General features: G+C 44.2%; 1 protein-coding gene across 2 annotated transcripts in view; it reads left to right on the forward strand.

Annotated features, from left to right (window-relative positions):
• The window catches only part of LOC109288941 (protein SSUH2 homolog), a 40,682-nt gene extending 22,864 nt beyond the window's left edge, over window positions 1-17,818 (forward strand). The window contains exons 9-13 of one of the 2 annotated variants that reach the window (XM_019504696.1): window positions 3,001-3,093; window positions 4,546-4,651; window positions 7,830-7,937; window positions 16,494-16,580; window positions 17,478-17,818. In XM_019504696.1, the coding sequence (XP_019360241.1) occupies window positions 3,001-3,093; window positions 4,546-4,651; window positions 7,830-7,937; window positions 16,494-16,580; window positions 17,478-17,624 (541 nt within the window). In that variant the 3' untranslated portion in view covers window positions 17,625-17,818. The remainder of the gene's footprint in view (window positions 1-3,000; window positions 3,094-4,545; window positions 4,652-7,829; window positions 7,938-16,493; window positions 16,581-17,477) is intronic. The other variant, XM_019504697.1, reaches the window with a different exon arrangement.
• The last annotated feature ends 666 nt before the right edge of the window (window positions 17,819-18,484 follow it).

The following is an 18,484-nucleotide window of genomic DNA, read 5'->3' on the forward strand; positions in this document are numbered from 1 at the left end:
GGGGGGGGGGGGGGGCTGGGAGCAAGGGAGCAATCACCCCTGTAGTGCTGTCTGTTCTCCTTCATCTCCCTTCCCAAAAGTTATCTGCCTATTGATGGACCTATCCGTGTTTTACAACCATTGCTACCTAGGCATTGTTTTGCTAGAATAATTGCACCCAGTGAAGGAGAACAGCAAAACCTGGACATTTTCCTTTGTATGCACAACTGCAGATGCTCAAGTGGAATAAGTTGAAATGCTGCCACTGGAATCAGTAGAACTGTGCCAGTTTTCACTGGCTGATGATCCATCTCTGTGTATTTTTAGGCCATGTTTGAAGCACATATTAGTAGCGCAAAGTTGGGAAGCTTGCACTGGATATAGGTATAAATTGGGGTCTACCCAACTTGAGGTGGTGGCCAGCTAATTTCATGGGCTTATTGTGGCTGAAGCCCCCCACACCTCCAATTGGTCAAGGGTCCACAGTGACCCTGCCCCCCTTCTGCTGATTGATGGGTAGGGCTGTCTAGCATATGGCCCTGACTCTCACCAGTGACTGGCTGGAAAGGCTGCCTGTCATGCAACCTCAACCCTCACTGCTGATTGGTGGAGAGGGGCAGGGCCACATGACAGGTAGGAAACTCAGCCCATCTTGCTTGCTCACTTTCATACAAGCAGCCCCATTCATGCTGGGCTGTGCAGCTGGGAGGACTGCTGGCTCCCACTGGGGAGCCAGCATTTTATTTTTATTAAGTCTTTTTTTTTCCTACCCCTATGGATTTCATGGAGATTGCCTGATTTCATGATTTCCGTGAGTTAGTCCCTATGTATACGGCCCAGACCTACATGAACATTCCTACTGAAGCCTGTAGCTGCCTTGTGTGGCTACAGCTGATGTAGGACAAGGCCTAAAGGACTTTATTCTCCAAGGCTTACAGTATTCTATTTCACTGACATGAAGATCACTTAAAAAGAAAAATCAAATCCAGTTTGATTTTCCCTCTCCCACCACAGGTAAAGAACATGTAGCAGAGTCAGGATAAGCTGGGAGTTGATTTTTTTAACTGCCTGGGAACCCATGTACAATTCAGGGAATAGTAATAATAAAAATGCTCAAATATCAGATGTACTATACTTCCGCTGTATTGCAAACCTCAAGAGTCCAGATAGTTTGCATCAGCCAGGCTTTCAAAACTCATTATATGGATGTGAAAATGAATGGGATTTATAAAAAATAATACTCCTTTTTTTTGAAGGGGGGAGGGACTTTTTTGTGATTAAAATGCCATTACATTATCTGGATTTTCTCTGTAACCACAGAAAGTTAATTTACCAATGAAAACAAAGATTCTCACTACTCCAAGACCTGAAGCTTTAAGACAGATGACAAATATTTTACAATTTATAATATAGGTATGAGATTAGGTGACCCTATCAACAAGTTTTAAGCCCTCTATTTTTTTAAAGAAGGAAAAGAGTGGTGGCTAGCATCCATAATAGGTGGGGGAACCTTCTGGATCTGATCCAAAACCCCTTGTAGTTGGTGCAAACTTTTTGACCAAACTTGGGTTTTGCTTCAGGTCTCATCTGTCTACAGACCATTTGTTCAGCTCTTAAAGCAAGTGCAGCCTGGAGAATTACTGATCCATTGTGGTTTGTTTTGTTTTGTTCTTTTCAAAGGTAAAACTTAGCATGCTTAAAAATGATCTTTAATTGACCCAAAAAAGCTTGTGTTCTAAAACTATATTGTTTATGTGGATCCATTAAGTTTAAAACAACAGAGATGGTATTGTGCATTATCAGGGCAATAATTTTAAAGCATAGATCCACTGGGGCTAATGATGGCTTGAAGAGCTTTAATGAATCAGTTGTTAACTGCTACTAATCTGGTTGTGTTGATGCAATCAAACTGTAATCTGTTAGAGGCAGAGATAACAGTGTCTTGAAAGTGACACTCAGCCTGCTATACTTGTAGAGGGAAATTGTTATTATCCTTAATTACATGCACAAATACATTCTTTGACTAATTCTGCATTTACAAATAGTCTTTGTTCTGGCATTAGTAATACAGTTTATCCAACAAATATGGTGCATCCCTTGAGTCAGGGAGTAATGAATGAGGCAGCATACTCAACACACAGAATTTTATTAACCCCTTTAGTGGCTTGCAGAAATGCACTAGAAAAGAAACGCACCAGAACAGCAGCTCTAAAAATGCGTTAAGAGCTAGGGCTGCCGGCCCTTGGGTGTTTAACTGTAACCACTTGAGGCAGAAGGCAGGGAAGAAAGGAACCTTAGCAACTAACTGGTTCAGAGACATGTCAGTTTTTGTAGGCAACAGTTTACTTCACAGGGTTGCCAGCTGTCTAAATTTATGGACAGTTGGTAAAAAGTCAGGCTAAAACTGCCTGTCTGTAAAGACCATAGATAAATTTAAGTCCTCCATAAAAACAGTCAAGCTTTGGCTGTTTTGTGACGCTCCCTCCTGGAGAGAAGCTGGGCAGCCAGAGCTCAACTGAAGCATAGACAGAGCAGAGTGTTGCCACCAAGAGGCAGTACAGTACCCTGTGGGAAGCTTTTTCTCAGTGGACTGTAGACCCCTGTAGGCCCCTCCCCTTCTAGTTATGTGCTGCTGCTGCTGCTTCCCATCCTATAATACTGCTGGGTGGCAGACAGGTTTTTTCAGTGGTCTGTGCTGGGATTAGGGAAGTGGGACTAGTGGGGGTAAAGTTTAGGGGTTGCTGGGTAGAGCAGCAAGGTGTGGAGTAAAGTTGTGGGTGTGGAGTGAGTAGGACCTCAGGGTATAAATCCGTTGCTGCAATTGCACAGGGCTGCCAACTCGAGACAATTTTTTTACTGACAGTAAAAATGTGTGCCAGTAAAAAGTGTCTGTCAGTAAAAAAAAGAAAAAACTAACGCTTGGGATTACTACTTTACCTAAGGCTATCAATGAACTGGCAATAGCAGTTCTGAATAAAAAGGAATTTAACCATTTCAATTCTTGATGCCTTCCTTCAAAAGGTGCAGCACTTGTTCTGGGCGTGGCAATAAAACCTGTATGACATGCCAAGGAGAGAAAAAGCTCTTGCATTTCAAACAGCTGATAATAACCTGGTAAGTGGAATGGCTAAAACTTAGTAGGTTTCTGAATTTATAGTTTGCTTGATAGCAGTGCCTTGAGTCCCACGCAATATTAGGGCCCTGCTGTTGAAGAAGAACAAATAATGACAAATAAAGGACAAATGTATTCCTATTTTTTGGACAGAGAATAAAAAAACTGAAAACCACTGAAGTCAGTGAGAATTTTCCCATTTAGTTTATTGGGAGCTTGACTGCAGCCAGAAATTGAATGCAGGGCTTGGGATCCCTGTCCAGTACTTGACTCAAAAGACTATCCTACCTTGCCTGTAATCAAAACCATCTAGTGGTTAAAATATCTAGATTGTGCAGAGACTGCAATGAATTAGCTTGCCTGAGCTAATGTTAGGTTGAGAGTCAGAGCAGAATGGATAACATTAGCACTTTTAATTTGATTGCTTCAGTGCCAGATTTGACATCTGAGTCTAGTGACTAAACTCCATTTGCCAGGTTTTAAACTACATGGGAATGCCGGTTTCCCTATGTTGTTGCTCTAGGATTAATTCTTCCAATTTGGGAGCTCTGGTGCCAGAACTAACAGATGGGTCTCAAAGCATCTCAGAAAGTGAGGGTTAGTTAAAAACCATACATCCTAAATAGCTCCCCAACTTCTGACTGATGGCACCAATTCCATTGTTTTTCAAACTTTTTTTTCAAAAAAACCCCAACAAACCAGTTCATCCTTATAACCATGTTTAACTCAAAAATACCCACCAGCCATCCCAGTGGTAGACCAGGAGAGACGCTGCTTATGGTTTTATGATATGCACCCAAGCCCGCTAAGGGAGTGAAGCAGTGCCACATTCATTTGGCACAAGATACAACATAGCCAACAGATGGAAACAAATCTGGATCATGCTACCTTTTTGGATCAGAGCAGTGATCCTGAGATGAAAAACTCTGTATCTCATTACTAAATCCTCCACACATGTCATCCCTCAGGCAATTTAGTGACATAGTAGGGCATGTTATCACACTGTATGTCTCTAAATATATACAGTATCTTTCCTAGAATGGTATGGCTACCTTTTGAGGTCATTCTAATTTAATAACTATGCCTGTATCCTGCAAAGTACAGAACAACGTAATTCATTACTATAGAAATTACAGCTTCTGAAAGAAGATACATGACTTCACCTGCAGTAAAGAGTTAATACGTGTATAAATTAGTTTGAAGGCTGTAAGGGTTATTGATGACCATGAAGTTCCTTAATTTTAGGACCATTTATGCAACATTCATCTGTGTGATAAAAACATACAAGGTTGTTAAACTAAAAAAGAGATGGTGTTGCCAGAGAGCGCAAAGGTTATGAAGAATTAATATTGCCCTCTGAAAGCAGGACAAATTAAAGCCTTCTTCATATGTTTAAAAAAAGGTTCAGTGTCCTCAAAATAACCTTTGATGCTATCCCCCGCCCCCTCCCATAGGAAGAACAATGTGTTTGAATTTGTTTCGGAGCATCAACTGGACTTTCCAGGAGAGCTGCTGAGTAAGGTCAATGGAGAGAATGTATTTAAAGATGAAAATGTTCTGGTAAGTGTAAAACTTAGGGCAGGAAGAAATTTGGGATTTTCCCCACCTTACACTCATTTCCAGACTTTGTCCCTCTTTGCCAAAGATGTGTTGAAGATCTTTTCCTTATGAAATAGATAGAAGGGCAGGTAGAACTTACTATAGCAGCCCAACTGCTGCTGTATGTGCATATGGCCATTGGCTATAAACATACATTCATTTCTACTGGCGGAAATTTCTGAGAAGAGTTTGTGGGAGGGGGAGCAGTAGAAGCATAATGCCTGTACATGGCCATTGCTACATGGCAGCAATATAGCTATTATGCCATGGGTTCATATTTATGGGACATAGAGCTCTTGCTGTTTTCACAAGTTTTTGCTAATAGGAAAAAGGAACATAAGAACTTCCACACCTTGAAGAAACCAGCCAAGACATGTTCTACCTGCATTTCCTAAAATACCTGGGAGAAGGGAAGCTAACCAGGTTACGTACACAGGCTGGGAATAGAGATACCTTGAGTAACACAACACTGGTTTCTGATCACGAGTCTGCCAGCTTGAAAATGTATTACACAAAATAATTGAACCAATGCAGGACATGGGCTATATGTGATGAAGTACACGTTTGTGCGGCAGTACGTTTCCTTCCCGGTGGGAAAATTTGGCCTGCTTTTCTGGCTGACAAAAAATGCAATTAGCCAACACAGTGACAAAGTAAATGTTCAGGCATATTAGGTCACAGATGGCTGAATTCATTGGACTAACCCATATCAAAGCTAGGGAGATATCTTTTTTCTCTCCACTAATTATTATCCTCTCCTCAAAGTATTTAACCAGCTCCCTTTGGTTTGACTGCTCACACACAAAATGTCTAAGTGTACAGTGACCAAGGTCACTGTAACCATCTTTTTACTCTGACTTTGTACAGTGCACACAACAAGAGGTCCTAGTTCATGACTAGGGCCCCAAGGCATTATCACAATAGAAATACTAAATACTAATAAAACCACAGATGGATTCATGTTCTTTCAGAAAGCCCATTTCATCTACAAGATCATCTGGCTACTGTTGGACATACTGGAAAGCAGCAGGATATTATTGTCGTTATATAACAATACAAAAAAAAAGGCTTTCTAACATGGCCAACCATTGTTTTGCAACACTTTTGGGGTAACCCTTTTCCTTTCTTCTTTTTCTATTTTTAAAAGTTTTTTAAGACAAGAAATGTGCTACCTTTGGTGTGTGTTTGGCACTGGGCGCATCATGTGGGCACCATGAGAGCTGTATAAGAATACCTCTGAACTGGGTTACATAATTGTATGGACATGCTCTCATCCTGTTCATGATCAGAGTGGAGTAGCAATATGTTTATCTACAAAAGGGAAACAAGGATTGTTTGCACTTTAGATAAGCAAAGAAGCAAACTCCTTTTCTTTGAATGGAAAACCATTTGAGCCCTGGGCAACTTGCAGTTTTTTGCTAGTGTTGGTTATCTTGGGGAATCTACAGTGATAGATCCCCCCTAGCAAACTGCTAGGCAGGTGTTTGCCATTTCCTGTTCAGTTCCTGTGCCACTGGCCACATGGTTTACAGGAGGACTCTTTTGTGTTGTATTTTAAAACATGCTTCAAAACGGCCTGAAATGTTTTGTTGTGTTTCCTGCACAATCAGTTCCATGTTAATGTTAAATTTTGAGCTTGATTCTTTTTTAAAGGTAACAGCCAGCACCACACACCATTAATTGTTTATACACTACCTGTGTGGTCTTTAATATTGCTTGCTCTTTGCAGTACAGCCACAAAGCCATTGTGCTAGGGACAGTACAAACATAAACAGCACAGCAAAGCGCCTTCCCTATTGCAAAGAGCTTAACATCTAACTAACCCTCTTATGTCAAGATGGAAGTTGAGCTTCTGCCACTGGGATTTAGCTGCATCTCTCGTTTAGGGATATAGAAGCCAGAAGAGGGGGCGTTTCATACTCCCAGAAGTGTATTGTTCAATGGAGACCCAGGAATATAAAAAAAAATACAAGGCTCGTAGTAAGAATCAAATCTTACTAGAAAAGCCCTCCTAAAGATTTACAGTTGGCACACTGACCACATTAGTGATCATCCTTTCACACCCAAAGAACCAACACATTTTCCATAAACTTTCCCACACTGAGTAGAAAAGAAAAGGGTTTCCAAACAAGCCTTTGAAGTCTACAAGGTTATGTTCTTTTGAATCAAAGTGGACTCAGTAGTGGAATTTGCCCAACATAACACAGTTGAATCTAGGGCTGTCACATGGGGAACACTGATTCATTTCAGTCGCTGTGAGTCTGTATGTCAGCCTCTAAATAGGAGGATGACGTCTGGATATGGTCTCTTTTCCTGACATATTTGCACTTTAATACCTGTGATGTTATGATAAAATTGGTATAAATCAAGATGCATGATTTCATCAGTAAAGCTAACCATGCTTCATCATGCATTAGCAGGTGCATCGCAAACAGGTCTAGGGAGGTGATACTTCCCCTCTATGTGGCACTGGTGAGGCCCAGCTGGAGCACTGCATCCAGTTTTGGGAGCCATACTTCAAGATGGATGTGGATAACCTTGAGAGGGTCCAGAGGATGGCCACTCATATGGTTAGGGGCCTGCAGATAAGGCCCTACAAGGAAAGATTTAGGGACCTGAATCTCTTCCATCTCAGCTAGAGAAGGCTGAGAGGTGGTCCTTGTGGCTGTCTACAAATTCATCAGGGGGGAGGTGGGGGGTGGGGAAGGCAGCAAGGCATAGGGGATACTCTGTTTACCAAGGCACCCCTTGGAGTAACTAGAAATAATGGCCACAAACTGATGGAGAGCAGATTCAGGTTAGACATCAGGAAGAACTTTTTCACAGGAAGGGTTGCCAGAATCTGGACTGGGCTTCCAAGGGTGGTGGTGCGCTCCCCTACCTTGGGGGTCTTCAAGAAGAGACTGGACAAGCACCTGGCTGGGGTCATCTGACCCTAGTGCTCTTTCCTGCCAGGGTCAGGGGGTCGCACTTGATGATCTGTTGAGGTCCCTTCCGGCCCTAACGTCTGTGAATCTATGACCTAAACATATTCAATACCTTTTCATTATGTTGTAGCTAGCACATCGTTTTACCAACATATACAAAAGGAGCTTGTCGCAAGCACTTTGGATTTCTAACCCACTTTTTTAAATTGCAGGTGTATCCCATTATTGACTTCCCCAAGCCTGAGATATCTCTAGCTTCACAGAGAGCTATTGCAGAACATAATGCAGCATTCACAGCATCATCACGCATTCTGCAGCAGGTAAGGAGGACGCCATAGGATGAATCTGTTGATATGTAATTGTAACTCGTAGAAAGCAAGCATTAAGTAGCTGAGGCTTGATGGAGTACCTGCTGAAGGACAATGGGAGTCAGTGAATCAGTTTCTTGGCATGATCCCACATTGTAGGCTACACTTTAAGGATGGAGGACTATCCTGGGGTGGAAAAACACTGAAAAGAATATAGGTATACAAGTAAATAGTTAGTTACACGAATATCTACTGACATTCTCGGCAAAGAGGATGAAGTGTTATTCTTGGAGATCTAGATAAGGAGAATATTAAGAAAGGAGGGAGTGTTACCTGTTTAAAATGGCTTGCAGAGAACCAGGATTGGAATACTCTGTCCAGTTCTGGTGCTCACACCCCAGAAAAAGGATTGTAAAATGAGAAAGGGTTCAGAAAAAGGACACAAGAATGATTCAAGGTCTGGAAAATGCATATTGTTACAAGTTCCAGCTATTAGTTTATCCAGAAGAGAGTGAAGCAGTGAATTGATCGTGTTCTACAAGTACTGACCTGAGAGAGAAAATCTGATCGTTAATGGCTCTTTAATCAAATAGAAAAAAGGCTCTGCCCTGACTGCAAAAGTTGCTCATTATGTCTCTGGGGAGGGCAAATGAGAATAGGCTTATCCACTGAATCACCTATAGAGACCTAGAAAATACTGGCCTTTAGGCATTATCCTCTCACTCTAATTCCTTTGCAAGTAGAGGGAATGCACATACCATCCCATGTCTATAACTCACTCTTCATGGTCAGCTATCTTAAGAGGCCAGTGTGTATGTATTTAGTAAGAGGATAAGGAGAGCCACACGTAGAAGGAGAGCCATTTTCATAGAATTATAGAAAATTATGGTTGGAAAGGTCCTCAGGAGGTCATCTAGTCCAGCTCCCTGCTCAAACCAGGACTATCCAATTATATCATCCCAGCCAAGGCTTTGTCTAGCTGGGTCTTAAAAGCCTCTGAGGATGGAGATTCCACCACCTCTCTGTGTAGCTTGTTTCAGTACTTTATTACCTAGGGAGAAAAAATGTCCAGCACACCTACTGCCTAGGAAATGACCTGCTCGGTAGCACGGAAGCGGAAAGGGATCTTGGAGTCCTAGTGGACTCCAAGATGAACATGAGTTGTCAGTGTGACAAAGTCATCAGCAAAGCTAACAGCACTTTACCGTGCTTCAGCAGATGCATGACAAACAGAACCAAAGAGGTGATACTTCCCCTCTATTGGGCACCGGTCAGACCACAGTTGGAGTGCTGCATCCCATTTTGGGCACCACACTTTAAGAGAGATGTGGATAACCTGAAGAGGGTCCAGAGAAGGGCCACTTGTATGGTTAAGGGCTTGCAGGCCAAGCCCTACGAGGAGAGACTAGGGCACCTGGACCTCTTCAGCCTCTGCAAGGGAAGGTTGAGAGGTGACCTTGTGGCTGCCTATAAATTCGTCATGGGGGCGCAGAAGGGAATTGGTGAGGCTCTGCTCACCAAGGCACCCCTGGGGGTCACAAGAAATAATGGCCATAAGCTAACAGAGAGCAGATTTGGACTGGACATTAGGAAGAACTTCTTCACAGTGAGAGTGGCCAAAATCTGCAATGGGCTCCCAAGGGAGCTGGTGCTCTCTCCTACCCTGGGGGTCTTCAAGAAAAGGTTAGATAGGCATCTGGTTGGGGTCATTTGAACCCAGCACACTTTCCTGCCTATGCAGGAGGTCGGACTCGATGATCTATTGAGGTCCCTTCCAACCCTAACATCTACGAATTTATGAGATGCACAAATACTCTCCTAGTGAGAGCATTTCTCCTAATATCTAACCTAAACTTCCCTTGCTGCAACTTTTGAGATATTTACACTTCCCCAGAACAAAGGGACTTCACAGTTGTCCTTAGCCCTTGAGCAGAGGATGAGGAAAGGCTCCTTGCAGCTCTCCACTGTCTATTGACATCCCTAACTCAATTCATCTGTGTAAAAAGTTGACTGGATTTCTGTTTAACTGCAAAGGCTCAGCTCCTCAGAAGGCCTAAGGCATCACAGGTATATAAATTCAGTACCTGCTCTTGATTAAACACAATAAAGTGTCAGGGGTTAAGCTAGTTATTTAGGGGCAATAAATATTGTTGAGCTGCTGTACAATAGGACAGTTTTAAAATCAGAATTAAATCCTAAAAGAATTATTTTTCAAGCTGAGATTTAAAACAGACAAGGGAAGCCACTGACATTTCAGTTACTTCTGTTCCTTTTCCACTTCCAAAGAACATCACTGCAAACAGATGTGTTACTCCTCTTTATTTAATAGTTTAGCAGCTGATTTTCAACAAAGTCTGGCTGCATCTATGTGAGTATGGATGTTTGGCTCTGGCCAGCCAGGGTCCAGTTTTGAGTGGTGCATACTGCCCCTGTGTGTGCTGCTCTGTTTTTTGTGCGGGGTTTTTGACCCCTGGATATACAGGGGTCAGCACAGAATACCCCACCCCCCCGCTGCTCCCTTGCAGCATGGAGAACAGCTGAACATGCAGTATGTGGCACTGCAGACGTGCCTGGATGTGGCCTATGATTGTATTCAGTTAATTCTTGCTAGGGCCAGGTAACATCTATTGCTTTCATGAGGCATGTTCTTTCAAATGCTTACATATAGCTGGCTTGTACCAGAAATGAGAAAAATACCACCTGGGGTGGGGTGGGTAGTAAAGCGGAAGACCAAAATAAGCCCAAAGGACAGCAATTTGATTTTTCCGCGTGGTCTCTCAGAACTAGCTCTTTGGCAAAACTCACGTCTTCCAAATTCATTCCAAGCTATAATCTCCACTTCTCACTGTCAAAAGCAGTGTGTTCACTCAGCTGAGATGCACCATCCAAACGCATCCTTTAGCTACATGTAAAAACAGGTGCTGAAAAACTATTCCTGTGCCAGCTCTCCAAGACAAGGCTTTTTTTATTTAGGTCTAGGGCACGTCCTGCCAGCGCTTTTCCTATTTAATTCTTTGCACATTCCACTTGCTTCTGCTTAATTATCAGCATATTTTGGAAATGCTGTTTATTGCTCATTTGCTTGGTTGATGGCTTTCCAGCTGAAGATGGCCATATGATAGAGGTAAATACCAAGTCCATAAATATTCTGTTGGCTCAAAGTGACTATAGTCTAACAGCTTTGGCTGGCCTCATTGAGTTTTATTTTGACCTCTGATTGTGTGTGCAGTTGTAGCAAAAAATTAGAATCGGGACAGATGTCCAAAGATCATTACTTAATGAGAAGAGAGTTTTATTACTTAATAATCTAGACAGGTTTTCATTTTTCTGTGCAGGTTTTACTGAACTAGATCTCAGCTTAGCTTCAGCACTAGATGGCAGTGTCTTTTCATAACAGAAGATCCACTAGCTTTGCGTGCTTAGAAACACTATTGCCAGGCTGAATACAACTGAAGTAAGAATGCTCTAGACAAATGTTTTGACTTAAATGCTTGTTTCCAGCATGCTTTGGAACAAGGAGCAGGCATTTAACTCGGGCATGTAAATGATCAGTGGGCACACCTACACAAGATGTTTACTGCACAGTAGACTAATTAGCTGAACAGAAAGTGTTGCGTGTCTAGATGTGCACCCCTATTCGGCTGGATTAAACTATTTTACTCCACAGCAGGGTAGTACTTGTAAATACAAATACAATCCTGCTGCAGAGTTTTTTTTACTCCACAGCAGCGCACCTGGGGCACAAGGGTGCTTCATTGAGGGGGCTGCCTCTGCACTGAAGCACTCTTGTACCCCAGCCAGCCTCTCCGCAGTATGTTGGGCTTGGGGAAACTGCACCTGCTTCGGAGGCTAGCCCCTGGGGCCCCTGCCAGCCAAGGCTGCTCTGACCCAGCTCAATGTGCTGCAGTCCTGGGTGCACGTGCAAATGGTGCGCCCAGAGCAATAAGCCATAGAATGTATTGCTTTGCATTAATATGAATATGGAGAAGCACCCAACGTGATCCTTTTTTTGTGTGTGTCTCTTTATTGAAATATTTGGGTTTGGATGATTGTTCTTAGGCTTTGACATCCACTTGTTAAAATGCTGTTAGATTTTTTTCCCCCTTCTAGATAACCCTCTGTTCTGTATATACATCTGCTGCTTTCATCAAAGGACCTCAAAAGGAGGGTGGGTTGCAACCCTTGAACCCCAGTTCCTATATGATACTTCAAGCTCTTGCACAGAACAGGTTCTAATGGGTTCTCCACAGGCCAGCAAATCAAGAACCCACCATCCTAAAGTAGATATTTTAAATGGGGGGGTGGGATAGAGTGGATTGATACTCACAAATTCAACTTTGATTTTAATTGCAAGAGCTCCATTGAGTTGTCTGCTGGTAACTATGAAACTCGGAAGTACAATTCCTGTTTCTGCAGCCATATCCATGGTTTTCAAACCCATTTTCCATATATTCCAAGGCCTGTGGATCCTGTGTCTTTATTATTTAAAAGTTAGTAGTATCTAGAATCTTTAGCTGGGATTCAGGAACTGCACATACCTATAGGAAAATATAGGTCCTGGCTTGAAGTGTTTGCTGGCCAGATAGAGCAGATGGGAATGAGAAAGTATCTCCATTTACTGGTGAAGAACTGAGAGCCTAAGAGATTTGTTGCTAAGGTCAAAAAGGGTGTTTCTAGGAGTGCTGGTGTATGAAACTAAAATCCTCTGAGTCTCTCAGTCAAGCCCCTGAAACACAAAATAATCCTTCTTAATCTTCTTAGGTATTTATATGGTCCATTATCATAGTATTTAACTGCCTCACAATCTTTAGTAAATTTATCCTTATAGCATCCCTGTGGAGAAGAGAAGTGCTGTTATTTTCCTGTTAGCAATGGGAAACTTAATCAATGAGAGGCTAAATGACTACCCTGGTCTTGCACACAAATCTGTAGCAGAGAAGGGAGACTAATCCAGGCCTTTGAAGCACCCTGACTAGAGGTATTCTTTCTTTTCACTTTTATTGAAGATGGGTAAAACAATTCTGCCACTAAGGGAAAGATGGTTCAGTAAATATTAAATATGAGGTCACTGCCAGTTTCTGCTGTAATAAGACAGATCCCTGAATTTAGTTTTATTAATGAAGAAAAGCTGCAAGTTGCTACCAGAAAGGATGTCAAAAGAAGAATGTGTTCATTTCCCTTCTGTTTTATACAGACGTGAACTTTAACTATATGCAGTGTGACTTCACAAAAGGGGTAATACAACAAGAACTTCTCCCTAATCCCCCAATTTAACAGCTTCATTTAATGCTGGATAGGAAAAATTTAAAAAATTCTCATTCACTTTTTCACAAGTTTTTTTTTTTAGTTTTCAGAGCATCTGAAAGACTGCAACTAGGGCTTGTGTCTGGTTTAGAAAGAAAGAGACAAAAGACAGCTGGAATTGTTCAGAAAATCAGAGAGATAGCTATGCGTAAACCTGTGCAACTGAAGGGCGGGCAGCATATTTCTCGAATAACAGTGTGGTGACCAGGATCTCTCAATTTTGTGTTCTTTGGGAAATACAGTGGAAGTGAGTTTTGCCGCATGATCATTTGGGTTCGACACAAGGGACCTGGGTTCGTTAAAGAAGGTGTAAACAAAACATTGCTTGTCAAAAGCTAGGGGGGAGGGATGTAAAAAGCCTTAAACACTGTTCCTGTCCCCAGGTCTGAGCACTCTCTTCATTGCATTTTTCTCTTCACTGCACACATTCCCCAATGAAGAAAACCTCAGCAAAATTCACTGCATTCATGAGGGGGAAAGTCATGCCTTCACGCCACAAAATTATTTCAGATCTTTATAGTTAGTGTCCTTCATCCACAACCAAGGGGTGAAAAGGGGAGGGGAGAATGGGGATGGGGGGACAGTGCAGTTAGGGTAGGAGGGTTAAAAAATAGCAGCATGCATTTTTTTGTTTATGTCCAGCATGCATAACTTCCCTGTTATGCCTCTGATTAAGTAGAGAGCTAACCAGAGAGCATTAGCTTGATTTCCTGCTGCCTTGCATCCAATGTAATTGCTTATTCTTGTGCAAAATGCATGTAAAAATCAGAGCAAGAACTTGATCTGTGCATGTGTAACCATTGTTACCACACATACCAGGATACCAACATCTCAAGTCAGCTGAGCATTTCAACGAGCTAAGGACTAATACACGTGCTGGCTGTTGTAGGGGAGAACACAAGATCTGAGAAGGTATCTTGTGGCAGGGCACTGTTGGTGCCTGCCACTTCGAGAACTGAGCCAAGCAGCCAGCAGGTGCTTGATTGCGGTGGCTATTTTAGATCTTTAGCTGCCTACATAAACAGGGCAGTTTGCTGCTGGCAGACCAGCCAGCAACATTGCATGGCTGCAAGGCTTCATGTATCATCCTGGAGGTAAGGGCAGGAGCTGTAGAGGATGGCTTGGAGGCTTCTGGTCCTGGACATGACCTAAAACTGCACCCTGCCGGGATGGCCTGGTGGGGATCTCAGTGGCACGGAAGCCCCCAGGAAATACTAGTCCAGTTACCACCCTAGTGAAAGGTGAGTTGGGGCACCTCAATAACCCCAGCTTCCACAACCAGGTGGGTTACCCTCTTGTAGGGTCTGGAAGGTGGACTCCAGAGAGAGAATGGAGCTATAGACTCAGAACCTGTCTTGAAATCCCCCAACTAGTCAATGCTGGGGCCAGGACCGGAAGGGTCGAAGGGCCAGGGGCCCACCACGAGGGACGCTGAGGGCCTGGGGTTCTGACTGGCCTGGAGATGAGGCCAGGGCCAGTGTAACCAAAGGTCCCAGGGGGACCACACCCATAAGGGGGAACAGCTCAGGGAGCTAGGCAGCCCCGAATGAAGACAGAGCAGGCCGCCTGAGCGGAAAGATCCAGGTGGGGTTCAAACTGGAGGATTCTGGGGCCCAGAGTGGGGCCAGTGATGGGGCCCAACAGTGGATGCCATCTGTGAGGCTTGGGCTGTGGTGTAGGGGAGGAACAGAGCCAGATAGTGCCCCCTGGCATTGGGGCAAGAAATAAGTGGCCTCCCACCTAATTAAGATAATTTATTAACAACAAGGTGTGGCGGACGAGAAGGCAGGCGTTTGGCCTAGAACAGGTGGGCAGGGCATTGGTAGATAGGCCCCGGAGAACACCCCTTGTTATATATCTCTTAGGGTATGGGTGGGCAAAATCTATCCTGTGGGCCAGATACAGCTGGCAGTGGACTCTATTTCCCAGCAGCCCCAGCTGGGGATGCCTGGCTGGGGCCAGTGTCCATGGAGACTGGCCCCAGCAGCACTGGCAGGGCAGCTGCTCCGGGGCTGGGCCAGGATCTTGTAGCAGTGACAATGTGGTCCAGGGGCATGCAGGCAGCAGTTTGCGGCTGTACCCTGGCTCCTTGCAGTGGTGACAGCATAGTTTGGACCTGGGGCAGAGCCACGATCTGCTGCCTGCACACCCCAGTTGTGCCCAGAGCTTGCAGGCTGAAGATCATGGCTCTGCCCTGGTTCTGGATCATGCTGTTACCACTGTAAGAGCCCAGCTCAGCCACAGAGCAGCTCACTGCCCTGCCGCATGCTCTGCCAGTGCCGCTGGGGCCAGCATCCATGGAAACCCTGGACCCACACTATCATGGTGTGGCTGCTGCTGGGGTCTCCATAGAAACTGGCGCCAGCCATGCTGGCAGGGGCTGCTGGGAAATGGAGTCCAGCCATGGGCTGGATCTGCTATTTTGTCCACCCCTTAGGGCAAAGCTTACTGTATATTTTTCAGCCACCAAACTGCAGTTTCTTTATGGTATGCTATCATTATAGTAGAGAGATTCTCACACTGTCTGCAGTCATTTTCAGCTATAAACCTGAACTCATCCTTCAGATGTGTTTAGTTTGGAGATTACAATGGGAGCCATAATTGGAAAAGGAGACAACCAGTCTCCAGACTGGGCTCAGTTTGATTCATGTGAGGGAGTCCTATAGCCTCTTCCTGCTGCAAGAACACAGAGGCAAAATACAGCGTTCCAACAAATATATAATATATCAGATAGAAAAAATGATGCTGCAGTTCATCTTGGCCAAAAGGCTGAACGCACTCGTCTCACAGAAAGCAGCATTAGCTAATTATTACCATGCAACTGGAGTTTGCAGCACTTCTCTTCCCTTCCTTCTCTCCCTTAGCTATGGAGTGAAAGTTAAAGAAATTATTAATAAGGCTTAAACTTTCCAGAATTTCTGTGATGAGAAGTTCTACAGAAAGATTCAGTGCAAGTTTGGCTGCTTTATTATCACATTGTCATAGCAAAAGCGTTCCTAGCACTCTTCTGCAAAGAGTAGCAAAATGTGACTGTAGAAAAGCTGAGAAGAATCAGCAGCTTAGCTACCACAGATGCACCTACATTGAATGCCTTCTTTAAAAGCTCTTTGGGTCTAGTGATACCTGTAGATCTTTGTCTGCTCCTTTGCTGATCCTTGTCTTAAAACTATCCAATGTTGTTTCTTCTTGGACAGTTTACTAGTCATTTTGCTGTTAGCTTTGGGAAGAGACTTGTAGTGAATGTTGTTTTCCTTCTTTTTAAAGAATAAGAGATCCCTGCAGGCAAGAAGTGGAGGTAAAATCCAACAGTCAAGACAAGACAAATGCAGCAGTCCTTTGAAGGCCCTATCAGTAATAAATCCTTCATATAAATCAAGGAGAGATCCACATAGCAGCCTTGCTCTGACTCTATAGCCCAGCTTCCTGCCATTGGGATACAGCTTCCCTTTATAAATGAATCTGATTTGAAGGTTAATAAGGGACTTTATCTACACTTGGGTCCTTATTCACTAAAGAAAAGCTCTAATTAGCCATCTCATCATCCTGCAGGGAGATCATAACTTGCAGCTTCCTGCCTTGATGAACCCCTCTGTCCTACCACTGCCAATTTCTGAAAAAAACATGCATTTTCCCTTTCCAGTTGTTTTTGATATTCAATTTCCATAGAAACCAAGGTTGCATTTGCAAGTTCTCAAACATAACCAGATCATGACACGATTATCTCCCTTGATTGTAGCAACCAGAGAAGACTTTTGCACACAGCAGCTTTTTCATCAGAAAACTACATTTACTACTTTCCCATCTGCTTCTACAGGATTTTTTTACCATGTACCTATACCATTGCACTAGGGTCAGAGAGAGAGGGATGCAACCAGACGATGGGGACACGCACGCACGCACGCACACGAAGCAATGCTTTCTGGAGTGTCCTAGCACACAGACCATGGAGATAAAAGGAGACCAGTCAATCATGCCACACAGATGTCCTACTAAGATATTCTGTTTCTACAATATAATGTATGTTTTTGGAAAAAATAATAATGTGCTGAAATCAATGGTAATTTGGTACCTAAGTGATTATCAGTTCAAACACACATTGGTTTGTTGCAGTAAGGGTCTGTTGTGGTGGCTCCAGATACAGGTTTTCTGTTTCTGTGGCAAGCCAAGCTTTTCCTTCTCCCTCTCAAGAGGTGTCCAAATGTCAGGATTCGCCCTCCTTCACTAAGTTTTATTTTCCCCTTTTCTCAGCGTCAAACCATTGAACTGATCCCCATCACAGAAGTTCACTATCAGTATGCAGGGAAGACGTACCTCTACTTCATCTATGGATTAGAAAACAAGGTGTATACGCTGGACTACCCAGAGAGGTACTGCTGTGGCTGTACCATCATATGACACCTATGGGATGCTCCTAAAGAAGAAACCTGCTGCGTGGAAACCAGCTAGTCTGTGATTAGACTGGCAGTATTAGGACTCCTGATTTCCAGTGGATTAATCCACTGAGATTAGCGCCAGAGAAAATGGTAAACTGGCAAGACTCAGGTAATTTGACCATCATGTCCTTTGATCCCGCTCAGGGTGAAAGTGAGATAGACATTTGTTTCCCCAGGGAAAAGTTTCAGCTTGGAAAATTTTGCTGGCTCCAGCAGCCTTACCTGGGGCCTTGGGGGGGCCTCCCGGGGCTGTAGCCATAGCAGGAAGCCTGGCCGCCAGTCAGAGAGTGGCTCTGGCCAGCAAAGCTCTGGTTTTGGGTGGTGCATGCTTGTAGGCAGAGGGAGAAAATATTATTTGGGGTGGCTGAGAGCATGTGCTTGCATGCACCTGCATGCCCCTAGCAGGTAAGTCTGTCATGGGGAAAGGGCATGGGGCAGATGGAGGCCCCTGCAGTGTGGGAGGGAGTGGGGCAGGGGCTGGAGTGAATGCAGCGCCAGGGCTGGGGCAGGTTGTGAGATGCTCAGAGCCTGGGCAGCTCATTCAGGAGTGCAGTGGGGCTCCTGCCACTGTGAGCACCCTGGCAGAAGCCCATGTGGCACATGGTGGAGGTGGGCTGCTGTGGCAGGCTGGGATCTGCACGCCACTGCTGCTGCCCTGGGAGTGGCGTGATGCCATGTGCCTGTTGCCACTGGGTGGGCAGGGGGCATGGCACAAGCAGCGCAGCAGGCACGTGGTGTTGCACTGCTCCTGGGCAGCAGCAGCAGGGTGCAGAGCCCAGCATGCAGTGGCAGCCCGCCTCTGCCCTGTGCACAGATTGGGCG

This window comes from Gavialis gangeticus, unplaced genomic scaffold (genome assembly GCF_001723915.1).
Source record: "Gavialis gangeticus isolate Ggan-Ray unplaced genomic scaffold, GavGan_comp1, whole genome shotgun sequence".
Taxonomy (NCBI): Eukaryota; Metazoa; Chordata; order Crocodylia; family Gavialidae; genus Gavialis; species Gavialis gangeticus.